Source organism: Oncorhynchus keta, chromosome 29 (genome assembly GCF_023373465.1).
Source record: "Oncorhynchus keta strain PuntledgeMale-10-30-2019 chromosome 29, Oket_V2, whole genome shotgun sequence".
Taxonomy (NCBI): Eukaryota; Metazoa; Chordata; class Actinopteri; order Salmoniformes; family Salmonidae; genus Oncorhynchus; species Oncorhynchus keta.
In genome coordinates, this window is record NC_068449.1 from 1,725,210 (window position 1) to 1,752,008 (window position 26,799).

General features: G+C 42.6%; 1 protein-coding gene and 1 long non-coding RNA gene across 3 annotated transcripts in view; both read right to left on the minus strand.

Moving 5' to 3' along the window:
• pacs2 (phosphofurin acidic cluster sorting protein 2) overlaps nucleotides 1-26,799 on the minus strand; it is a 122,665-nt gene that overhangs the window by 1,045 nt on the left and 94,821 nt on the right. The window contains exons 12-21 of the mRNA XM_052485368.1: nucleotides 26,565-26,669; nucleotides 23,694-23,800; nucleotides 22,486-22,640; nucleotides 20,692-20,802; nucleotides 19,273-19,381; nucleotides 10,076-10,118; nucleotides 4,604-4,646; nucleotides 4,340-4,475; nucleotides 3,899-4,119; nucleotides 133-246 (exon numbers count right to left, since the gene is read on the minus strand). Of these exons, the coding sequence (XP_052341328.1) occupies nucleotides 133-246; nucleotides 3,899-4,119; nucleotides 4,340-4,475; nucleotides 4,604-4,646; nucleotides 10,076-10,118; nucleotides 19,273-19,381; nucleotides 20,692-20,802; nucleotides 22,486-22,640; nucleotides 23,694-23,800; nucleotides 26,565-26,669 (1,144 nt within the window). The remainder of the gene's footprint in view (nucleotides 1-132; nucleotides 247-3,898; nucleotides 4,120-4,339; nucleotides 4,476-4,603; nucleotides 4,647-10,075; nucleotides 10,119-19,272; nucleotides 19,382-20,691; nucleotides 20,803-22,485; nucleotides 22,641-23,693; nucleotides 23,801-26,564; nucleotides 26,670-26,799) is intronic.
• Nucleotides 4,651-9,808, minus strand: LOC127913483 (uncharacterized). 2 transcript variants are annotated; one of them, XR_008085697.1, is made up of 4 exons: nucleotides 9,606-9,808; nucleotides 8,803-9,142; nucleotides 5,954-5,995; nucleotides 4,651-4,727 (listed from the first exon to the last, which is right to left on the minus strand). It is a non-coding gene; the product is annotated as an uncharacterized LOC127913483 (long non-coding RNA). The 2 variants fall into 2 exon arrangements; XR_008085698.1 differs by lacking the exon at nucleotides 5,954-5,995 and adding an exon at nucleotides 6,987-7,028.

A 26,799-nucleotide genomic window follows, 5' to 3' on the forward strand; every position in this document is an offset into this window, starting at 1 on the left:
AGGAAGGAGTCTTAGGAGGGAGTCTTAGGAGGGAGTCTTAGGAGGGAGTCTTAGGAGGGAGTCTTAGGAGGGAGTCTTAGGAGGGAGTCTTAGGAGGGAGTCTTAGGAGGGAGTCTTAGGAGGGAGTCTTACCCCTCAGCATGGTCTGCTGGTGCTTGGCAGTGCAGATCAGTCGACTGATGCCATCGATCACCTGGCTCTTAGACTCCACATCCTTGTCTTTAGTCTTCTTTGGCAGGAACATGACTGGAAAGAGGGAATGGAAAGAGTCAGACGTAAAAGTTAATAATGGCAGATTCCGAACTTGAAATGTGAACGCTAATCATGACGATCAACTATCGGTCTTTGTTTTGAGCGAAAACTCAAGTTGTTGTTGCCGTGTTTAATGTTGCAGTGTTTATTGTTGTTGTTGCAGTGTTTATGGTTGTTGTTGCCGTGTTTATTGTTGCAGTGTTTATTGTTGTTGTTGCAGTGTTTGTTGTTGCAGTGTTTAATGTTGTTGTTGCAGTGTTTATTGTTGCAGTGTTTATTGTTGTTGTTGCAGTGTTTGTTGTTGCAGTGTTTATTGTTGTTGTTGCAGTGTTTATTGTTGCAGTGTTTATTGTTGTTGTTGCAGTGTTTATTGTTGCAGTGTTTATTGTTGTTGTTGCAGTGTTTGTTGTTGCAGTGTTTATTGTTGTTGTTGCAGTGTTTATTGTTGCAGTGTTTATTGTTGTTGTTGCAGTGTTTATTGTTGTAGTTGCAGTGTTTATTGTTGTTGTTGCAGTGTTTATTGTTGTTGTTGCAGTGTTTATTGTTGTAGTTGCAGTGTTTATTGTTGCAGTGTTTATTGTTGTTGTTGCAGTGTTTATTGTTTGTTTAGTTGCAGTGTTTATTGTTGTTGTTGTTGCAGTGTTTATTGTTGCAGTGTTTATTGTTGTTGTTGCAGTGTTTATTGTTGTTGTTGCAGTGTTTATTGTTGTTGTTGCAGTGTTTATTGTTGTAGTTGCAGTGTTTATTGTTTGCAGTGTTTATTGTTGTTGTTGCAGTGTTTATTGTTGTTGTTGCAGTGTTTATTGTTGTTGTTGCAGTGTTTATTGTTGCAGTGTTTATTGTTTATTGTTGTTGTTGCAGTGTTTATTGTTGTTGTTGCAGTGTTTATTGTTGTTGTTGCAGTGTTTATTGTTGTTGTTGCAGTGTTTATTGTTGTTGTTGCAGTGTTTATTGTTGTAGTTGCAGTGTTTATTGTTGCAGTGTTTATTGTTGTTGTTGCAGTGTTTATTGTTGTAGTTGCAGTGTTTATTGTTGTTTAGTGTTTGTTGTTGTTGCAGTGTTTATTGTTGTAGTTGCAGTGTTTATTGTTGCAGTGTTTATTGTTGTTGTTGCAGTGTTTATTGTTGTTGTTGCAGTGTTTATTGTTGTAGTTGCAGTGTTTATTGTTGCAGTGTTTATTGTTATTGTTGCAGTGTTTATTGTTGTAGTTGCAGTGTTTATTGTTGTTGTTGCAGTGTTTATTGTTGCAGTGTTTATTGTTGTTGTTGCAGTGTTTGTTGTTGCAGTGTTTATTGTTGCAGTGTTTATTGTTTGTTTATTGTTAGTTGCAGTGTTTATTGTTGTTGTTGCAGTGTTTATTGTTGTAGTTGCAGTGTTTATTGTTGTAGTTGCAGTGTTTATTGTTGTTGTTGCAGTGTTTATTGTTGTTGTTGCAGTGTTTATTGTTGTTGTTGCAGTGTTTATTGTTGTTGTTGCAGTGTTTATTGTTGTTGTTGCAGTGTTTATTGTTGTTGTTGCAGTGTTTATTGTTGCAGCAGTGTTTATTGTTGTGTTGCAGTGTTTATTGTTGTTGTTGCAGTGTTTATTGTTGTTGTTGCAGTGTTTATTGTTGTTGTTGCAGTGTTTATTGTTGTTGTTGCAATGTTTATTGTTGTTGTTGCAGTGTTTGTTGTTGTTGTTGCAGTGTTTATTGTTGTTGTTGCAGTGTTTATTGTTGTTGTTGCAGTGTTTATTGTTGTAGTGTTTATTGTTGTTGTTGCAGTGTTTATTGTTGTTGTTGCAGTGTTTATTGTTGTTGTTGCAGTGTTTATTGTTGTTGTTGCAGTGTTTATTGTTGCAGTTGCAGTGGTTTGTTTGACAAAAACCAAAGAATCCCTATGGAAGCCCGTTCCTTGTCCACATACTGCTTTAAAAAAAAGGTAGGAAATATATTGAAAGGAAACTAAAAGTAGACATTTTAACTAACCCTTTAAAAGGTAGTGTTACCTACAATACGTTCCAGTGGCGGTTGGTGACGTGGAAGATGAGGGAGGCCAATTCGTAAAAAAAAATATATATATTATTTTAGAAGCATGGCCTTCTATTACAACATCATTCATATTCCATTCAACCAGCTCAATGTAACATCCATAGGTTTAGGCTACTTACTACATGATAGTTGAATTTTGCCCTATACCCATTATGAGGTTGCTACAACCCTAGCCTATGAATGAAAGTTTAGAACGTAGGTGTACAGGTCGAGAATCTTGCCTGATATAAGATGCAATCAGTTGCAAACAAGAGTTTCTATTGGACAAATTCAGTTTATCCCCGTTTTGCTTTTAAACAGAATCGGTGCGATGACTACACACCTGATCAAGGCAATCCCACAGTTCACTTTTAATAGCAGCCACATAGAAACAGCATGAACATTTTTGCTCGTTGTATAATTCCTTCTCGTACTATACGTCCTCTCCTCTCATCTTCAGTGTACAACACAAAAGCTTTCTGTGGCCAGGCCGCAAAAAAACACATTTCCACGCCAAACCTTCATACCATAACCGCTAACCGCTACACACAGCCTACATCGTTGTCACCATGTTAGCTAGCGCGTCATAGTCAACATAGCTAGCTACAAGAACTAACCAGTTAATAAACCCACAACAATCGTGCAGTACAGTGTACAGCAAGCAGTTTAGGTGTACAGCAAGCACCGGTGGGCCTAATGGAAATAAATGAATGAAACCAAAAGCTTACAGTGTTGGATAGCCATAGCCAGCTAGCGAACATAGCATCTCTGTCTGTCGGATAGCCATAGCCAGCTAGCTAACATAGCATCTCTGTCTGTCGGATAGCCATAACCAGCTAGCTAACATAGCATCTCTGTCTGTTGGATAGTCATAGCCAGCTAGCTAACATAGCATCTCTGTCTGTTGGTTAGCCATAGCCAGCTAGCTAACATAGCATCTCTGTCTGTCGGATAGCCATAGCCAGCTAGCTAACATAGCATCTCTGTCTGTCGGATAGCCATAGCCAGCTAGCTAACATAGCATCTCTGTCTGTCGGATAGCCATAGCCAGCTAGCTAACATAGCATCTCTGTCTGTCGGATAGCCATAGCCAGCTAGCGAACATAGCATCTCTGTCTGTTGGATAGCCATAGCCAGCTAGCGAACATAGCATCTCTGTCTGTTGGATAGCCATAACCAGCTAGCTAACATAGCATCTCTGTCTGTTGGATAGCCATAACCAGCTAGCTAACATAGCATCTCTGTCTGTTGGATAGTCAGAGCCAGCTAGCGAACATAGCATCTCTGTCTGTTTGAACCGGGTGTTTGAGTAGGTAAGTGGGAAAAATATAGCGAGCTCTGTCTTGCTTCTTCAATAAAAAAATGTACCTTTAAAAAAAAAAATGTTTTACTGTTCAACTCGTCTTCCTCTTTTTGAGTCAACTACTCACCAGACTGTTGAGGCTACTCCAGACCTTCATTGCAAAACAGTGTGTTTTAATCAATTATTTGATGACGTGAATATATTTAGTATTGTTCTATCTATACAGGATAACATTTTTAGTATTTCTACATTAAAAAAAAAATTCACTGAGGAGGACGGTCCTCCACTTCCTCCTCCGAGGAGCCTCCACTGGTACGATCAGTACAAGCCCTTACCTTTCTTGTTCTTCTCCTTCATGACGACAGTCATGGACATGGCGGGCTGTGGCTGGGCCCCGGTCTGGGGGAGCCTGCTAACCTGCAGCGAGCGGAACGTACACTTCAGAGTGTTCTTAGAGGAGGACGAGTCCCTTTTCTCCACGTCTCTCTTCCTGTCAGCCGGGGAGGGAGCCACCCAGTAGTCCACCTGTAGTCCCATCAGCTCCCCCTGGGGAGAACTACAATCCCCAGCAGACATCACACCACAGATGGAGGAAGAGAATAAGGAACAAATTGATCGGTAGAAACAGACAACAAGATCAAGTCAAATGTACAATATATGAAACCATCATTTGCCAATTTAGTAATTTTCACAGTTTATTTTATTGTTCTATTACATTCATCTATTTTTTTAATATATTTTCTTTTTTCTATTCAATTCTCTGGATGAACACGTACCTGTAGGAACTGAAGCTTGTGTTGACGGAGGGGGAAGAGGGAGGGGTGGGTGAGGCTTCCTTCAGGGCAGGGGACACCTGAGGAGGGGTGGAGGAGTGGAAAACCATCCCCATGGGGGATGCATCGTCAGAGTCACCTGATAATATAAAGTGGAATAATATTACAACACTCTGTAGGTCACAGATCACATAGAAACTCATTCTCACCGATCACACGGTAGAACATGCAATAACGTAGGTACATTGTCCACAACTAATGTCTCACCTGATGTTGCAGATGACGGCTCCACAATGCCAACTTTCACCATCTGGGGAAAGAGGTTTCAAGTTATTTTAGGTCAAATTCCAGGATAAAGAAAATGTATCTGTCTGCATGAAGAGAAAGATACCTACTCCGATAAACAGATCCATCTACACTAAGAGAGAGATACCTACTCTGATAAACAGATCCATCTACACTAAGAGAAAGATACCTACTCTGATAAACAGATCCATCTACACTAAGAGAGAGATACCTACTCTGATAAACAGATCCATCTACACTAAGAGAGAGATACCTACTCTGATAAACAGATCCATCTACACTAAGAGAGAGATACCTACTCCGATAAACAGATCCATCTACACTAAGAGAGAGATACCTACTCTGATAAACAGATCCATCTACACTAAGAGAGAGATACCTACTCTGATAAACAGATCCATCTACACTAAGAGAGAGATACCTACTCTGATAAACAGATCCATCTACACTAAGAGAGAGATACCTACTCTGATAAACAGATCCATCTACACTAAGAGAAAGATACCTACTCTGATAAACAGATCCATCTTCACTAAGAGAGAGATACCTACTCTGATAAACAGATCCATCTTCACTAAGAGAGAGATACCTACTCTGATAAACAGATCCATCTTCACTAGAGAGATACCTACTCTGAGATACCTACTCCGATAAACAGATCCATCTACACTAAGAGAGAGATACCTACTCTGATAAACAGATCCATCTACACTAAGAGAGAGATACCTACTCTGATAAACAGATCCATCTTCACTAAGAGAAAGATACCTACTCTGATAAACAGATCCATCTACACTAAGAGAGAGATACCTACTCTGATAAACAGATCCATCTTCACTAAGAGAGAGATACCTACTCTGATAAACAGATCCATCTACACTAAGAGAGAGATACCTACTCTGATAAACAGATCCATCTTCACTAAGAGAGAGATACCTACTCTGATAAACAGATCCATCTTCACTAAGAGAGAGATACCTACTCTGATAAACAGATCCATCTACACTAAGAGAAAGAGATACCTACTCTGATAAACAGATCCATCTACACTAAGAGAGAGATACCTACCAGATCCATCTACACTAAGAGAAAGATACCTACTCTGATAAACAGATCCATCTTCACTAAGAGAGAGATACCTACTCTGATAAACAGATCCATCTTCACTAAGAGAGAGATACCTACTCTGATAAACAGATCCATCTACACTAAGAGAGAGATAGATACCTACTCTGATAAACAGATCCATCTTCACTAAGAGAGAGATACCTACTCTGATAAACAGATCCATCTACACTAAGAGAGAGATACCTACTCCGATAAACAGATCCATCTTCACTAAGAGAGAGATACCTACTCCGATAAACAGATCCATCTTCACTAAGAGAAGATACCTACTCCGATAAACAGATCCATCTTCACTAAGAAGAGAAGATACCTACTCTGATAAACAGATCCATCTACACTAAGAGAGAGATACCTACTCTGATAAACAGATCCATCTACACTAAGAGAGAGATACCTACTCCGATAAACAGATCCATCTACACTAAGAGAGAGATACCTACTCTGATAAACAGATCCATCTTCACTAAGAGAGAGACCTACTCCGATAAACAGATCCATCTTCACTAAGAGAGAGATACCTACTCTGATAAACAGATCCATCTACACTAAGAGAAGAGATACCTACTCTGATAAACAGATCCATCTTCACTAAGAGAAAGATACCTACTCTGATAAACAGATCCATCTACACTATCCATCTACACTAAGAAAGATACCTACTCTGATAAACAGATCCATCTACACTAAGAGAAAGATAAGATATCCATCTCTGATAAACAGATCCATCTACACTAAGAGAAAGATACCTACTCCGATAAACAGATCCATCTACACTAAGAGAGAGATACCTACTCTGATAAACAGATCCATCTTCACTAAGAGAGAGATACCTACTCCGATAAACAGATCCATCTCACTAAGAGAGAGATACCTACTCTGATAAACAGATCCATCTTCACTAAGAGAAAGATAGATAAACAGATCCACACTAAGAGAAAGATACCTCCGATAAACAGATCCATCTTCACTAAGAGAAAGATACCTACTCTGATAAACAGATCCATCTTCACTAAGAGAAAGATACCTACTCTGATAAACAGATCCATCTACACTAAGAGAAAGATACCTACTCCGATAAACAGATCCATCTACACTAAGAGAGATAAACAGATCCATCTACACTAAGAGAGATACCTACTCTGATAAACAGATCCATCTACACTAAGAGAGAGATACCTACTCTGATAAACAGATCCATCTTCACTAAGAAAGATACCTACTCCGATAAACAGATCCATCTTCACTAAGAGAGAGATACCTACTCTGATAAACAGATCCATCTTCACTAAGAGAAAGATACCTACTCTGATAAACAGATCCATCTACACTAAGAGAAAGATACCTAGATAAACAGATCCATCTACACTAAGAGAGAGATACCTACTCTGATAAACAGATCCATCTACACTAAGAGAGAGATACCTACTCTGATAAACAGATCCATCTTCACTAAGAGAGAGATACCTACTCTGATAAACAGATCCATCTTCACTAAAGAGAGAGATACCTACTCTGATAAACAGATCCATCTTCACTAAGAGAAAGATACCTACTCTGATAAACAGATCCATCTACACTAAGAGAGAGATACCTACTCTGATAAACAGATCCATCTACACTAAGATCCATCTACACTAAGAGAAAGATACCTACTCTGATAAACAGATCCATCTTCACTAAGAGAGATACCTACTCTGATAAACAGATCCATCTACACTAAGAGAAGATACCTACTCTGATAAACAGATCCATCTACACTAAGAGAGAGATACCTACTCTGATAAACAGATCCATCTACACTAAGAGAGATACCTAGACACTAGAGAGAGATACTCTGATAAACAGATCCATCTACACTAAGAGAGATACCTACTCTGATAAACAGATCCATCTTCACTAAAGAGAGATACCTACTCTGATAAACAGATCCATCTTCACTAAGAGAGAGATACCTACTCTGATAAACAGATCCATCTACACTAAGAGAGAGATACCTACTCTGATAAACAGATCCATCTCACTAAGAGAGAGATACCACTGATAAACAGATCCATCTTCACTAAGAGAGAGATACCTACTCTGATAAACAGATCCATCTTCACTAAGAGAGAGATACCTACTCCGATAAACAGATCCATCTTCACTAAGAGAAGATACCTACTCTGATAAACAGATCCATCTTCCACTAAGAGAAAGATACCTACTCTGATAAACAGATCCATCTTCATTAAGAGAAAGATAAGAGAAAGATCCACCTAGATACCTACTCCGATAAACAGATCCATCTACACTAAGAGAGAGATACCTACTCTGATAAACAGATCCATCTACACTAAGAGAAAGATACCTACTCTGATAAACAGATCCATCTACACTAAGAGAAAGATACCTACTCCGATAAACAGATCCATCTACACTAAGAGAGAGATACCTACTCTGATAAACAGATCCATCCATCTAAACAGATCCATCTACAAGAGAAAGATACCTACCTACTCTGATAAACAGATCCATCTACACTAAGAGAAGAGATACCTACTCTGATAAACAGATCCATCTACACTAAGAGAAAGAGATACCTACTCTGATAAACAGATCCATCTTCACTAAGAGAAAGATACCTACTCTGATAAACAGATCCATCTACACTAAGAGAGAGATACCTACTCTGATAAACAGATCCATCTTCACTAAGAGAAAGATACTACTCTGATAAACAGATCCATCTTCACTAAGAGAAAGATAGATACCTACGATAAACAGATCCATCTTCACTAAGAGAGAAATACCTACTCTGATAAACAGATCCATCTACACTAAGAGAAAGACTCTGATAAACAGATCCGTCTTCTGCAGAAAGAAAGATACCTACTCTGATAAACAGATCCATCTTCACTAAGAGAAAGATACCTAGATAAACAGATCCATCTACACTAAGAGAAAGATACCTACTCCGATAAACAGATCCATCTACACTAAGAGAGAGATACCTACTCTGATAAACAGATCCATCTACACTAAGAGAGAGATACCTACTCTGATAAACAGATCCATCTACACTAAGAGAAAGATACCTACTCCGATAAACAGATCCATCTTCACTAAGAGAGAGATACCTACTCCGATAAACAGATCCATCTACACTAAGAGAGAGATACCTACTCTGATAAACAGATCCATCTACACTAAGAGAAAGATACCTACTCCGATAAACAGATCCATCTTCACTAAGAGAAAGATACCTACTCTGATAAACAGATCCATCTTCACTAAGAGAAAGATAGATACCTACTCCGATAAACAGATCCATCTTCACTAAGAGAGAAATACCTACTCCGATAAACAGATCCATCTACACTAAGAGAAAGATACCTACTCTGATAAACAGATCCATCTTCACTAAGAGAAAGATAGATACCTACTCTGATAAACAGATCCATCTTCACTAAGAGAAAGATACCTACACCGATAAACAGATCCATCTTCACTAAGAGAAAGATACCTACTCTGATAAACAGATCCGTCTTCATTAAGAGAAAGATACCTACTCTGATAAACAGATCCGTCTTCATTAAGAGAAAGATACCATCGATAAACAGATCCATCTACACTAAGAGAAAGATACCTACTCCGATAAACAGATCCATCTTCACTAAGAGAGAGATACCTACTCTGATAAACAGATCCATCTACACTAAGAGAGAGATACCTACTCCGATAAACAGATCCATCTACACTAAGAGAAAGATACCTACTCCGATAAACAGATCCATCTACACTAAGAGAGAGATACCTACTCTGATAAACAGATCCATCTACACTAAGAGAAAGATACCTACTCCGATAAACAGATCCATCTTCACTAAGAGAAAGATACCTACTCTGATAAACAGATCCATCTTCACTAAGAGAAAGATAGATACCTACTCCGATAAACAGATCCATCTTCACTAAGAGAGAGATACCTACTCCGATAAACAGATCCATCTACACTAAGAGAAAGATACCTACTCTGATAAACAGATCCGTCTTCATTAAGAGAAAGATACCTACTCTGATAAACAGATCCATCTACACTAAGAGAAAGATACCTACTCCGATAAACAGATCCATCTACACTAAGAGAGAGATACCTACTCTGATAAACAGATCCATCTACACTAAGAGAAAGATACCTACTCTGATAAACAGATCCATCTTCACTAAGAGAAAGATACCTACTCTGATAAACAGATCCATCTTCACTAAGAGAAAGATACCTACTCCGATAAACAGATCCGTCTTCATTAAGAGAAAGATACTTACTCCGATAAAGGGAATGAACTTCTGACACGAGTCCTCATCGGGGCTGTAGAGAGATCAGGGCAGAAGCCAAACATAGGGAAACAGGAAATAGAGTGAGCATGTGCAAAATAGAATAGATTGATGATGGAAGGGTTTGTCCAGTATTGAGACTAGAGGCTTCTAGAATCCTATGATGGTTAGAACTGTCATGTGCTCCGCTCGAATAGAAAAGGTATAGAATAGTTGGTTTCTAACCAGGCAGTCAGTTGCCCCCAGGGTTGGTAAAGCATCGTTTTATTATTATTATTATTATTTATAAATCATCTTATTTATTAATGTTTGTTGCTTGTTTCTACAGATCTCAGGAGAAAGAGAGAGAGGGGACAACGTGTGTAAAGAAATGCCGGGTGAGTAGACGACCTAAAAACAACCCAGAGTTAACCACGTGATTCTCTTAGTTCCTTAAGAAATATATGATATACACAGTATCGAGGGTCAACTTGCTAAAGTCAGATCAGAATTTATAAAAAAAATATATAAAACTTGGTGGTTAATGCCAACAAAATAGAACCTTTATCATAAATTTCATGGTCCTTTGAGACAGATTTAAGAAATTCTATTTTTTAACTCTTCTATTTAACCTATAGTATGGTCTATACTAATACAACGGAACATTATATATACCTGTAGAGGTTCCTTGGGAACCCCAGGGAGGAGAGATTCTATTGGTTAATACCACTCTGACCAACCTTACTACAGTAATGCCATGCTATTGGACAGAGAAAGTCACATGATAATTAGTAATTGCTAACTCGTACTACAGCTATTAGATCAACAGTCTCCTGAAGCAGGAACCATTTTAAAACAACAAATAAAAAAAAAAAAGACCAATCATTTTGTTGGATTTATACTTATAAACAAACAGGTTTTGGTTTTGTAGTCTTTGAACGGCATTGGCTTTAATTGGATTAAATCATTATCATTGTTGGGTGTGTAACTGATGTACATGTGTAGACGGTTATTGCTTCAAGTGTCTCCAAGCCTCGAGTTTCATCAAATCCTTTTTATGGTCCAAAACAAATCCTGGAGAAACAAACGGTCTGACCCATTACCATTGATGATCATATTGTCTTTGTAATAGAAAAAGTATAAACTAGCTACCTACCAGTTTGTCAGGTTCTGCTTTGGAACCCACTACTTAAAATTTGATCCAATCATATGCCCCGGTTGCCCTCTAGTACCCAACAACCCAACACCTGATTGGTGGCAGAGAAGCAGGGAGCAAGACATGCATGCTGCATAGCCAATCACTGGCCTGCACCAAGCCATCCCATCATTCCTGCTGAAGCCAATCAGACACCACCACACCAAAAGGACACAGGAAGGTTTCAGGAAAAGGAAAGTCACAGTCCAGCAGGTCACAGCACCAGCTAGTAGGGTCGGGGTCAATTCCCATCCAATTCCCAGTCAATTCCCATCCAATTCCCAGTCAATTCCCAGTCAATTCCCAGTCAAATCCCATTCAATTCCCAGTCAGATCCCAGTCAATTCCCAGTCAAATCCCATTCAATTCCCAGTCAGATCCCATTCAATTCCCAGTCAATTCCCAGTCAATTCCCAGTCAATTCCCAGTCAATTCCCATCCAATTCCCATCCAATTCCCAGTCAAATCCCATTCAATTCCCAGTCAGATCCCATTAAATTCCCAGTCAAATCCCATTCAATTCCCAGTCAATTCATGATGTACACTAAAATGACAATTTCTTCAATGCTTTTCAACGAGGAAAGTTTTGAATTGGAATTGTGTTAACTTTCTGAATTGACTGGAATAGAAATGGAGTTGACCCCAACCCTGTCAGCTAGGCTAGAGAAATCAACCACCCACTTCTTCCCACCCCCTCATAGGGCTCTGGTCAAATATAGCACACTATATAGGACATAGGGTACCATTTGGGACGCACTCCAGACGTATGGCCAATGTACATGCATTAATGTTCCATCAGACCATATTAGAACAAAGGACAATCAATCTAGCAGGAAGCTTGATTACATCACACACAGGGAGATAATGGAATGGTAGGAAACAGAAAGAGGGGAGGAAGAGGGGAGGAAGAGGAGAGGAAGAGAGGGAGTAGAGGGGGGAGGAGGAGGAGGAAGGAGGAAGAGGAGGGGAGGAAGAGGAGGGGAGGAGGAAGATGAGGGGGAGGAAGGAGGAGGAAGAGGGGAGGAGGAGGGGGAGGAGGAGGGGAGGAGGAAGAGGAGGGAGGAAAAGAGGGGATGAAGAGGAGGGGAGGAAGAGGGGATGAAGAGGAGGAGGGAGGAAAGAGGAGGAAGAGGAGGGGAGGAAGAGGGGAGGAGGAAGAGGAGGGGAGGAGGAAGAGGGAGTAGAGGAGAAAGAGAAGGAAGAGGAGGGGAGGAAGAGGAGGAGGGAAGAGGAGGGGAGGGGAGGAAGAGGAGGGGGATTAGGAGGGAGGGGAAAGAAAAGGAAAAGGGGGGAAGAGAGGGAGGAGGAGGAGGAGGGGAGGAAGAGGAGGGGAGGAGGAGGAAAGAGGGGAGGGAGGAAGAGGGGAGGAAGAGGAGGGGAGGAGGAAGAGGGGGGGAGGAAGAGGAGGGGAGGAAGAGGGGGGGAGGAGGGGAGGGAGGAAGAGGAGTAGAGGAGGAAGAGAAGGAAAGGGAGGGGAGAAAGAGGAAAGAGGAAGAGGAGGGGAGGAGGAAGAGGGGAGGAAGAGGAGAGAAGGGAAAAGGAGGAGGAAGAGGAGAGGGAGGAAGAGGAGGGGAGGAAGGGAGGGGAGGAGGAAGAGGAGGAGGGGAGGAAGAGGAAGGGGAGGAGGAAGAGGAGGGGAGGAAGAGGGAGGAGGGGAGGAGGAAGAGGGAGTAGAGGAGAAAGAGAAGGAAAAGGAGGGGAGGAGGAGGGGAGGAAGAGGAGAGGAAGAGGAGGGGAGGAGGAAGAGGGAGTAGAGGAGAAAGAGAAGGAAGAGGGGAGGAGGAGGGGAGGAGGAGGGGGAGGGAGGAGGAGGAAGGGGAGGAGGGGGAGGAAGAGAAGAAAAAGGAGGGGAGGAAGAGGAGAAGGAGGAAGAGGGGAGGAGGAAGAGAACAAAAAGGAGGGGAGGAAGAGAGGGAGTAGAGGAGAAAGAAAAGGAAGAGGGGAGGAGGAGGAAGAGGGGAGGAGGAGGAAGAGGAGAAAGAGGAGAAAGAGAAGGAGGAGGAGGAGGGGAGGAAGAGGAGGGGAGGAGGAAGAGGGAGTAGGAGGAGAAAGAAAAGGAAAAGGAGGGGAGGAGGAGGAGGAAAGAGAGGGGAGGAGGAAGAGGAGGGGGAGGAAGAGAGAGGGAGTAGAGGAGAAAAGAAAGGAAGAGGAGGAGGAGGAGGAGGAGGGGAGGAAGAGGGGAAAGGGAAGGAAGAGGAGAAAGAAAAGGAAGAGGGGAGGAAGAGGAGGAGGAGGGATGAGGGGAGGAGGAAGAGGAGGAGAGGAGGAAGAGAGGGAGTAGAGGAGAAAGAGAAGGAGGGGAGGGGGAGGAGGAGGAGGGGAGGAGGAAGAGGGGAAAGGGAAGGAAGAGGAGAAAGAAAAGGAAGAAGGGAGGAAGAGGGGGAGGAGAGGAGGTGGGGAGGAGGAGGAAGAGAAGGAAGAAAGAGAGGACGAAGAGGAGGGGGGGAAGAGGGGACGAGGAGGGGAGGAAGAGGAGAGGAAGAGGAGAAAGAAAAGGAAGAGGGGAGGAGGAAGAGGGGAGGAAAAAGAGGAGGGGAGGAAGAGGAGGAGAAAGGGAAAAGGAGAAAGAGGGGAGGAAGAGAAGGAAGAGAAGAAAGAGAACAGCAGCTGTAACTGACAAACCGACACTTTATCAGTACACTTCTCATAGATTCCCTTTTTTCATTTTATAATTAATTTGTCAGGGACCATATGCATATTTAGCTACATAGCTTGTTAGTCATGTGTGGCTTAACTTGATAGACAATGAAGCATGCTACGTCAGGATCGGTGTCGGTTCGAATCCCGCAGGGGCCACCCATATGTACCGTATGTCGCTTTGTATAACAACGTTGGCTAAATGTCCTATATTATTATGATCATTTCGAGAGTAATGCTTTAAGGATTGTGTGTTTCTTAGCAGCTGGCTGTTAAAGTGTCAGGTTACAGATATATACAGACTGCTGAGGAGAGGAGGGGAGAGGAGAGTGGATGGAGAGAGCGAGAGAGAGAGAGCGAGAGACAGAGAGACAGAGAGACAGAGAGACAGAGAGAGAGAGAGAGAGACTGAGCCACAAACAGACAGAGAGACAGAGAGACAGAGAGACAGAGAGAGAGAGAGAGAGAGACAGAGAGACAGAGAGAGTGAGAGAGAGGGGGACTGAGCCACAAACAGACAGAGAGAGAGAGACAGAGAGAAAGAGACAGAGAGAGGGGGACTGAGAGACAGACAGACAGAGAGGGAGGGCAGGTGGATGAATCACCAGGAGAAGCAGACCACAATACCTTACTGCAAAATCAAAATGAAAGCTCTTTTTCCTTCAAAGATAGAAAAAGAACAAAGAAAACATAAAACAAAGAACATGTTATTGACAAACACACAGTGATGGACAGAGACAATGACATTGGTTAACAGGATTCTGCTCTCAACACACCAACGTCTCTCTGAAAGTAACAGGCTCCCAGGTGGGGCTGGCTGCATTCTAGTAACTTTACAAAATTACCACGTTTTTGAGATATTCTGGTTGGAATCAGAGAAGGAATTAAGGAGGAAATCTGGAATCCTCCAACCAGGAATTCCAGAGAACTTGGGAACTCTGATACTGACCTGTGTCAGCACCATGACCACCCCACAACCCTACTCCAACGTGACCTGTGTCAGCACCATGACCACAGTACAACGCTACTCCAATGTGACCTGTCAGTACCATAACCACAGTACAACGCTACTCCAATGTGACCTGTCAGTACCATAACCACAGTACAACCCTACTCCAACGTGACCTGTGTCAGTACCATAACCACAGTACAACCCTACTCCAACGTGACCTGTGTCAGTACCATAAACACAGTACAACCCTACTCCAACGTGACCTACATCAGTACATAACCACAGTAGAACCCTACTCCAACGTGACCTACATCAGTACATAACCACAGTACAACCCTACTCCAACGTGACCTGTCAGTACTATCAGGACAACCCTATAACGTGACAGTACAACCACAGTACAACCCTACTCCAACGTGACCTGTGTCAGTACTATAACCACAGTACAACCAACGTGACCTGTGTCAGTACTATAACCACAGTACAACCCTACTCCAACTCCAATGTGACCTTACTGCAAAACCATAACCACAGTACAACCCCAACGTGACCTGTGTCAGTACATAACCACAGTACAACCCTACTCCAACGTGACCACATGACCTTTTGTCAGAGACATAACCACAGTACAACCCTCAACCCTACTCCAAACGTGACCACAATAACCACAACCTATCAGTCAGTACTATACAAACCACAGTACAGGAACTCCAATGTGACCTCCAACCATAACCACCAAACACAGTACAACCCTGACCAATGTGACCTGTCAGTACCATAACCACAGTACAACCCTACTCCAACGTGACCTGTGTCAGTACCATAACCACAGTACAACGCTACTCCAATGTGACCTGTCAGTACCATAACCACAGTACAACCCTACTCCGTGACCTATGTCTACCATAACCACAGTACACTCCAACGTGACCTGTGTCAGTACCATAACCACAGTACAACCCTACTCCAACGTGACCTGTGTCAGTACCATAACCACAGTACAACCACCTACCATAACCACAGTAGAACCAACGTGACCTGTGTCAGTACCATAACCACAGTACAACCCTACTCCAACCAACCTACCATGTCAGTACTATAACCACAGTACAACCCTACTCCAACGTGACCTGTCAGCACCATCAGTACCATAACCACAGTACAACCCTACTCCAACGTGACCTGTCAGTACCATAACCACAGTACAACCCTACTCCAACGTGACCTGTGTCAGTACATAACCACAGTACAACCCTACTCCAACGTGACCTGTCAGTACCATAACCACAGTACAACCCTACTCCAACGTGACCTACTCAGTACCATAACCACAGTACAACCCTACTCCAACGTGACCTACATCAGTACTATAACCACAGTACAACCCTACTCCAACGTGACCTGTGTCAGTACTATAACCACAGTACAACCCTACTCCAACGTGACCTACATCAGTACTATAACCACAGTAGAACCCTACTCCAACGTGACCTACATCAGTACTATAACCACAGTACAACCCTACTCCAACGTGACCTGTGTCAGTACCATAACCACAGTACAACCCTACTCCAACGTGACCTGTGTCAGTACTATAACCACAGTACAACCCTACTCCAACGTGACCTGTGTCAGTACCATAACCCTACTCCAATGTGACCCCTCCAACGTAACCATCAGTACCACATAACCACAGTAGAACCCTATGTCTACCCAACGTGACCTACATCAGTACTATAACCACAGTACAACCCTACTCCAACGTGACCTGTGTCAGTACCTAACTGATGTATAATCATCATCATATCCTAATAATTACGTCCCCCGGAATTATATTGGCTGTTCATTAAGCAGCTGTTAATAGACGCACATAAAAGGACTATACGTTCTTCATGCTAAATAATTACCGTACACATCTCATTATAATCTGGCAGCGATGATTTAATTTGAAACTTGTATTCAACAATTTGCGTTTATGGCCTCCCGGGTGGCGCGGTGTTTAAGGGCGCTGTACTGCAGCGCCAGCCTTGCCATCAGAGACTCTGGGTTCGCGCCCAGGCTCTGTCGTAACCGGCCGTGACCGGGAGGTCAGTGGAGCGTCGTCCGGGTTAGGGAGGGTTTGGCCGGTAGGGATATCCTTGTCTCATCGCGCACCAGAGACTCCTGTGGCAGGCCGGGCGCAGTGCGCTCCAACCAAGGTAGCCAGGTGCACGGTGTTTCCTCCGACACATTGGTGCGACTGGCTTCCGGGTTGGATGCGGCTTGGTTGGGTTGTGTTTCGAGGACGCATGACTTTCAACCTTCGTCTCTCCTTCGTCTCGAGCCCGTACGGGAGTTGTAGCGGTGAGACAAGATAGTGGCCGTTGGTATGAGGCTGGCCGTTGGTATGTGGTCCTTCTGTGGCTCAGTTGGTAGAGCATGGCGCTTGTAACGCCAGGGTAGTGGGTTCGATTCCCGGGACCACCCATACGTAGAATGTATGCACACATGACTGTAAGTCGCTTTGGATAAAAGCGTCAGCTAAATGGCATATATTATATTATTATTATCTTAGTGTAGAATGCAGTGTTTGGTTTCCGGCAGATTAAACGGGACCCATGTCATCCAAAAAAGCCCAAAACGCAAGTCTCCAGAGGATTCAAAGGCGGAACTTTAAAAAAAAAGAAGTTTTAAATACATGAAGGAACCATGAATTCTGTTCTGTATCAGATAATTCTACAGGAGACCGTCAGGCCATCCAGTCGGTGAGCTGAAACTGAAGAACAGCTGGGTCGTGAAGCAAGACAAGGATGCAATTCTACATCAGAATGGCTGAAAAGGATGGCCTGGTATTTGGCCTGGTCCAAATACCAGACTTAAACCTGATGGTGATGTTTTACCAGGACTGGAAACGAGTAGTTCATTCTTGAAAACCCACAAACGTTGTTGACTTAAAGCAGTTCTGTATGGAAGAGTCAACAACTACAGGAAGTGTTTGGTTGGGTCAACAACTACAGGAAGTGTTTGGTTGAGTCAACAACTACAGGAAGTGTTTGGTTGAGTCAACAACTACAGGAAGTGTTTGGTTGAGTCAACAACTACAGGAAGTGTTTGGTTGGGTCAACAACTACAGGAAGTGTTTGGTTGGTCAACAACTACAGGAAGTGTTTGGTTGGTCAACAACTACAGGAAGTGTTTGGTTGGGTCAACAACTACAGGAAGTGTTTGGTTGGGTCAACAACTACAGGAAGTGTTTGGTTGGTCAACAACTACAGGAAGTGTTTGGTTGGGTCAACAACTACAGGAAGTGTTTGGTTGGGTCAACAACTACAGGAAGTGTTTGGTTGGGTCAACAACTACAGGAAGTGTTTGGTTGGGTCAACAACTACAGGAAGTGTTTGGTTGGGTCAACAACTACAGGAAGTGTTTGGTTGGGTCAACAACTACAGGAAGTGTTTGGTTGGGTCAACAACTACAGGAAGTGTTTGGTTGGGTCAACAACTACAGGAAGTGTTTGGTTGGGTCAACAACTACAGGAAGTGTTTGGTTGGGTCAACAACTACAGGAAGTGTTTGGTTGGTCAACAACTACAGGAAGTGTTTGGTTGGTCAACAACTACAGGAAGTGTTTGGTTGGTCAACAACTACAGGAAGTGTTTGGTTGGTCAATAACTACAGGAAGTGTTTGGTTGGTCAACAACTACAGGAAGTGTTTGGTTGGTCAACAACTACAGGAAGTGTTTGGTTGGTCAACAACTACAGGAAGTGTTTGGTTGGTCAACAACTACAGGAAGTGTTTGGTTGGTCAACAACTACAGGAAGTGTTTGGTTGGTCAATAACTACAGGAAGTGTTTGGTTGGACAATTGGCACAATTGGCCCAGCGTCGTCCGGGTAACGGGGGAGGGTTTGGAAGGCCGGGATGATCTTGTCCCATCACGCTCTAGCGACCTCCTGTGGTGGGCGGGGCGCAATTCACGCTGACAGGTGTACAGTGTTTCCTCCGGGTTAAGCGAGCAGTGTGTCAAGAAGCAGTGCGGCTTGGCAGGGTTGTGTTTCGGAGGACGCTTGGCACCTCTCCCGAGTCCGTACGGGAGTTGCAGCGACAGGACAAGACTGTATCTACCAATTAGATATCATGAAATTGGGGAGAAAAAGTGGTAAAAATGAAAAATAAAAGATTTGACAAACATTCAGTGTCAAAAAAACATGCAAAAATAGAGAAAATCAGGAAGGGGGCAAATCCTTGTTCACAGCACTACGCCTCTTTATAGTCCACACTGTTAAAGAAAAGTTTCAAATTCAATCACGCTGCCAGATTATGAGATGTGGTAACTTTTGCATTTAACAGCACATTACTTGTGCAAAACGAAAATTCCGCCCATAAAGTGAGATAACTAAATGTGTGTGTGTGTGTGTGTGTGTGTGTGTATACACGTTGCCCTTACCTCTTCTGTTTGTATGTGAGCATGGCCTCAGCGATGGGGAGCTGGTGAGCTCCGTTGGCCCCGACCATATACTGGGTTACCCTGGAAACCACGTCTGGACTCTCCTGCACTGTACACCACATGACAGGATTGGTTGATTTATTGATGGCATTTATTTATTGTCGTACAAGAAGAAATTCTTTCTACAGTTTACAGGACACATAAACACGAGGACTCTGGTACTCTTCTGTTTTCGCAATAGCTATGCCTGGTCTCAGATCTGTTGGTGCAATCATATCAACTCCTTGTTCTGATCCCAGATCTGTTGGTTATATCATATCAACTCCTTGTTCTGATCCCAGATCTGTTGGTTATATCATATCAACTCCTTGTTCTGATCCCAGATCTGTTGGTTATATAATATCAACTCCTTGTTCTGGTCTCAGATCTGTTGGTTATATCATATCAACTCCTTGTTCTGATCCCAGATCTGTTGGTTATATCATATCAACTCCTTGTTCTGATCCCAGATCTGTTGGTGTCAACTCCTTGTTCTGATCCCAGATCTGTTGGTTATATCATATCAACTCCTTGTTCTGGTCCTAGATCTGTTGGTTATATCATATCAACTCCTTGTTCTGATCCCAGATCATATCAACTCCTTGTTCTGATCCCAGATCTGTTGGTTATATCATATCAACTCCTTGTTCTGATCCTAGATCTGTTGGTTATATCATATCAACTCCTTGTTCTGATCCCAGATCTGTTGGTTATATCATATCAACTCCTTGTTCTGATCCCAGATCTGTTGGTTATATCATATCAACTCCTTGTTCTGATCCCAGATCTGTTGGTTATATCATATCAACTCCTTGTTCTGATCCTAGATCTGTTGGTTATATCATATCAACTCCTTGTTCTGATCCCAGATATGTTGGTTATATCATATCAACTCCTTGTTCTGATCCTAGATCTGTTCTATATGATATCAACCCAGATCTGATCCCAGATCTGTTGGTGTCAACTCCTTGTTCTGATCCCAGATCTGTTGGTTATAGTATCAACTCCTTGTTCTGATCCCAGATCTGTTCTCATGATAGCACCAACAGATCTGTAACCAGGCTAGCTATATACAGCGGCCTCGATACATCCGGTAGTAAACTGTTGTACTGTAGTGTGTGTGTGTGTGTGTGTGTGTGTGTGTGTGTGTGTGTGTGTGTGTGTGTGTGTGTAGTGGGTGTGTGTGTGTGTGTGTGTGTGTGGTGTGTGGTGTGTGTGTGTAGTGGGTTTAGTGTGTGTGTAGTGGGTTTGTGTGTGTTTAGTGTGTGTGTGTGTGTGTGTGTGTGTGTGTGTGTGTGTGTGTGTGTGTGTGTGTGTGTGTGTGTGTGTGTGTGTGTGTGTGTGTGTGTGTGTGTGTGTGTGTGTGTGTGTCTGTCGTACTCATGACTGGTGCTTCTGGCTTGTAAAACAGGTCACTCCACGCAGTGTCCTGGAATAAACTGTTGTATCGATAGTCAATGGTACCCAGGTACTTGGAAACTGGGTGAGATCCTGAATAGAAACAAAGAATAGACGACACATTATTCACAATAAGAACCGTTAGAAAAGCATGTATATAGAAATGTGTCATTTAAAACAATGTACATTTATACAGTAACTTCCAAAAACTGTAATGTCTGAATGAATTAAAACATGAATGAAAGGAAAGTATTCAGACCCTCGTCCTTTTTCCCACATCAGCCTTATTCTAAAATGGATTACATAATTGTTTTCCCTCATCATTCTACACACAATACGGCTGGGCAGCTGGGTAGCCTAGTGGTTAGAGTGTAGAGGAGGTAGGGTAGCCTAGTGGTTAGAGTGTATAGGAGGCAGGGTAGCCTAGTGGTTAGAGTGTAGAGGCAGCTGGGTAGCCTAGTGGTTAGAGTGTAGAGGAGGTAGGGTAGCCTAGTGGTTAGAGTGTAGAGGCGGCAGGGTAGCCTAGTGGTTAGAGTGTAGAGGCGGCAGGGTAGCCTAGTGGTTAGAGTGTAGGGGCGGCAGGGTAGCCTAGTGGTTAGAGTGTAGAGGTGGCAGGGTAGCCTAGTGGTTAGAGTGTAGAGGCGGCAGGGTAGCCTAGTGGTTAGAGTGTAGAGGCAGCAGGGTAGCCTAGTGGTTAGAGTGTAGAGGCAGCAGGGTAGCCTAGTGGTTAGAGTGTAGAGGCGGCTGGGTAGCCTAGTGGTTAGAGTGTAGAGGCGGCAGGGTAGCCTAGTGGTTAGAGTGTAGAGGCGGGGGGTAGCCTAGTGGTTAGAGTGTAGAGGCGGCAGGGTAGCCTAGTGGTTAGAGTGTAGAGGTAACCGGAAGGTTGCCTAGTGGTTAGAGTGTAGAGGTGGCAGGGTACAAATCTAGTGGTTAGAGTGAGAGGCAGCAGGGTAGCCTAGTGGTTGGAGTGTGTCATTGAAAATAGCCTAGTGGTTAGAGTGTAGAGGCGCCAGGGTAGCCTAGTGGTTAGAGTGTAGAATAAAGGGTAGCCAGTGGTTAGAGTGTAGAGGCGGCAGGCTTTTTAGAAGAGGCGGCTGGGTAGCCTAGTGGTTAGAGTGTAGAGGCAGCTGGGTAGCCTAGTGGTTAGAATGTTAAATCAGTGGTTAGAGTGTAGAGGCGGCAGGGTAGCCTAGTGGTTAGATGTAGAGGCAGCTGGGTAGCCTAGTGGTTAGAGTGTAGAGGCGGCAGGGTAGCCTAGTGGTTAGAGTGTAGAGGTGGCAGGGTAGCCTAGTGGTCAGAGTGTAAGAGGCGGCAGGGTAGCCTAGTGACTGCAGAGTGTAGGGGCTGGGCTCCAGCCAGTGGTTATCTTTATGGGGCGGCAGGGTAGCCTAGTGGTTAGAGCGTTGGACTTGTAACCGGAAGGTTGGAAGTTCAAATCCCGAGCTGAAACACAAGAGGATAATGTCAATCTGACCCTGGAACAGGCAGTTAAACAACTGTTCCTAGGATGTCATTGAAAATAAGAATTTGTTCTTAACTGACTTGCCTGGTTAAATAAAGGTAAAATAAATAATAACAAAGTGAAAACAGGCTTTTTAGAAATGTTTATTAAAATAAAAAATAAAAACAGAAATACCTTATATACATAAGTATTCAAACACAATTTAAATCAATTTTAGAATAAGGCTGTACCTAACCTAACATTAATGTGGCAATAAAAAAAAGAACACAAAAGGGGTTCTGAATAACTTTATGAAAGGCCCAACAAAAACTCACCTAGTGGTATGATGAGGAACCTCATGTAACCCAGCCAATCAGGAGTCTTGTAAGAGAGGTGGTCTACAAACAGCCTGAGGACTGCACCGAGGTAGTGCTGGGCTCCAGCCACAGCTATCTTTATGGGGATGGGTGTCTGGCTGTTACAGTTACAGCTACGAGACACAACAGGAACACACAAGAGGATAATGGCAATAAGACACAACAGGAACACACAAGAGGATAATGGCAATAAGACACAACAGGAATACACAAGAGGATAATGGCAATAAGACACAACAGGAACACACAAGAGGATAATGGCAATAAGACACAACAGGAACACACAAGAGGATAATGGCAATAAGACACAATAAGAAACACACAAGAGGATAATGGCAATAAGACACAATAAGACAGAGGATAATGACAATAAGACACAACAGGAACACACAAGAGGATAATGACAATAAGACACAACAGGAACACACAAGAGGATAATGGCAATAAGACACAAGAGGATAATGACAATAAGACACAACAGGAACACACAAGAGGATAATGGCAATAAGACACAACAGGAACACACAAGAGGATAATGGCAATAAGACACAAGAGGATAATGGCAATAAGACACAACAGGAACACACAAGAGGATAATGGCAATAAGACACAACAGGAACACACAAGAGGATAATGGCAATAAGACACAACAGGAACACACAAGAGGATAATGGCAATAAGACACAACAGGAACACACAAGAGGATAATGGCAATAAGACACAACAGGAACACACAAGAGGATAATGGAAATAAGACACAACAGGAACACACAAGAGGGTAATGGAAATAAGACACAACAGGAACACACAAGAGGATAATGGCAATAAGACACAACAGGAACACACAAGAGGATAATGGAAATAAGACACAACAGGAACACACAAGAGGATAATGGCAATAAGACACAACAGAAACACACAAGAGGATAATGGCAATAAGACTCATGTCCTGTTATTGTTGTATTGTTATTGTATAGGCCAAGCTGACTCCCCATATGTCTTTGGTAGTTAACCCGATTCCTGCATTCGATGTACACAATAGACGTTAATTGAATGTAGCTGCATCTGTAACTGGTTAATTTAGTTACAGTACAGCTTTTCAGAAATCTGAATCCTAGTGTACTACAATGACTGAAGAGAAAGAGAGGGATGGGTGTGAGGCTTACAATCTCTGTATGCGTGAGACGATGGTGTTGAAGGCGGCCTGGATGTCTGCTGTAGTACAGGTACACACCACTGGGAGGTGCTGGTTCTGGAGAACACTTGACAGATACTGAGAGAAAAAAAAACAGATGGGGGGGGGATTATTATTTTTTTAAAGTTTTTATTAGGATCCCCGTTAGTCGACGGCCAAATGGTGAAAGCTTGTCTTACTGGGGTCCGACACATAACGGAGAAGACATTGACAAGAGAACGGAGAAGACATTGACAAGAGAACGGAGAAGACATTGACAAGAGAACGGAGAAGACATTGACAAGAGAACGGAGAAGACATTGACAAGAGAACGGAGAAGACATTGACAAGAGAACGGAGAAGACATTGACAAGAGAACGGAGAAGACACTGACAAGAGAACGGAGAAGACATTGACAGTCAAAATATTTTACAATTTATACACGTTTAAAAACATTGACATGTAGTGTGTGTGTGTGCATCTTATCAGTTACGCATACATGTCAGCACACACTCACAACATGTAGGTCACATAGAGGAGAGGTGTTGCCTTGAATTTGTTTTGGACCTGGGGACCGGGTTGGCAGGGTAGCCTAGTGGTTAGAGCGTTGGACTAGTAACCGAGATCGAATCCCCGAGCTGACAAGGTAAAAATCTGTCGTTCTGCCCCTGAACAAGGCAGTTAACCCACTGAAAATAAGAATTTGTTCTTAACTGACTTGCCTAGTGAAATAAAGGTTAAAAAAATAAAAAATGTAAAGACCCCCTCGTGGCATGTCTGGTGGGGTAAGTGTGTGTCAGTGCTGTGTGTAAATTGACGACGCAAGCAATTTAGAATTTCCAACACATTGTTTCTTATTTTTAAAAAAGGAGAAGAGATGCAGTCAGCCTTTCCTCAACTCTTAGCCAAGAGAGACTGACATGTTTTGTATTAATATATGGTTGAATCATCAGCACACATGGACACACATGCTTTGGTTAATACCAGTGGCGGGTCATTGGCAAAAATAGAAAAAGAGTAGAGGGCCTAGAGAGCTGCCCTGTGGTACACCTCACTTTACATGTTTGACACACATTTTCTCAACAACAGTTTATTCTCAATAATATCTTTGGTCAATAATGTCAAAGGCTGCACTGAAATCTAAAAGTACAGCTCACACAATCTTATTATTATCAATTTCTTTCAACCAATCAGCAGTCATTTGTGTCAGTGCAGTACATATTGAGTGCCCTTCTCTATAAGCATGCTGTTGTTAATTTGTTTACAGAGAAATAGCATTGTATTTGGTCAAACACCATTTTTTTCCAACAGCTAAGAGCTGACAGCTAGCTGATAGGTCTGCTGTTAGAACCAGTTAAGGCAGCTTTACCACTCTTGGGTAGTGGAATTACTTTGGCTTCCCTCCAGGCCTGAGGACAAAGACTTTCCTCCTCTAGGCTCAGATTAAAGATATGACAGATAGGAGTGGCTCTAGTAGCAGCTACCATCCTCAGTAGCTTTCCATCTAAATTGTCAATGCCAGGAGGTGTGTCATTATTGATCGATAACAATCATTTTTCCCACCTCTCCCATACTAACTTGACAAAATTCATAGCTTTCATTATAGTTTTTTTTTATGCATGAGTACGATGGCTCACTGTTAGTGGTTGGCATTTTCTGCCTAAGTTTGCCCACTTTGCCAACAAAGTAATCACTTAAATAATTGGCAACATCAAATGGTTTTGTGATGAATAAGCCATCTGATTGGATGAAAGATGTGCAGCCGGACTTAGCCACTCCTTTTGCCCCCATCTCTTTCAACCAGACAGTTGTTCAATGCCTCATCAATCCATGGAGCCTCAACAGTTCTAACAGTCCGTTTCTTAATTAACAGGTAAATGTTTATAAATAATTGGAAGGAGCAATTTCATAAATTCATCAAGTGCAGATTCTAGATGTTCCTTTATTAATCGAAACAATGTTTTTAACATCATCCACATAAGAGTCACGGCAAAATCTTTTGTATGATCTCTTAAAACACTATTTTAGGCCCAGCTGTTGGAACTTTGGCTTTCCTGGATATAGCCACTATATTGTGATCACTGCATCCAATGGGTGATGTCCCCGACTATAAAAAAAAAATCTGTTGACCAAGAGTAATCTGTTCTTCGACCAATCATATGGTTGAAATGTTAAAACATGTATTTTTCCCATATATTGACACATCGTATGTGTTTTAATCAAATCAACTATATTCACTGAGCTTGTCTGATGCTTTAAGCGCACTGTTTGATTAAATCATTAAGACACACAAATGACAAGAGGGAGTCCGACCAGCAATTGATTTGATTGAAGAGGACTGGCCACCCCTCATAGCCTGGTTCCTCTCTAGGCTTCTTCCTAGGTTCTGGCCTTTCTAGGGAGTTTTTCCTGTTTGGGGGTTTGAGGCTGGGTTTCTGTACAGCACTTTGAGATATCAGCTGATGTAAGAAGGGCTTTATAAATTAATTTGATTTGAGTCCCAGCAACTGATGCTAACCACGTCACGGGATCTAAACTCAAAATGTAGATAGCGAGTAACCAAACTTCTTCAATAGACTTTCCAAAACAACAAACCGAGCTCTCCCTCGTTCCCCATTCAACAGGAAGTAACGAAGACACCCTGAAGGCATTGTTTGCAGTCAAGCGAACAGTTTGAGAAAGGGAAAATTAAAAAAAGAAATTGACAGAGAAAAATATGTGGGAATGTGAGAATACGAGGGTGTGAAGAGAAGTTTAGTAATTCATAATTCTATCTGTTGTTTTTCCTTCTGGTTGTCATGGAGAGAGACCAGAGAGGGGTTACTAACCTGTCACTTCCTGTATATCCCTTTCTGTCTCTTACCTGGCCCTGCCAATCAGATGTGTTGATGAGGATGATGCTGTCGGGTAGATGGTGATCAGACACCAGGATGTGGTTCAGCTGGTCATACACAGTCTTCCTGGGGATCTGGGGAGGGGGAATACACTTATAGAATAGATAGAAAATAATAAAAATTATTATTGTGCATCGAAATAGAAATTCATCACAGACACTGGAAGAGCCACGCCCCTGGAGCCGGTCAGCCACAGAGCCACGC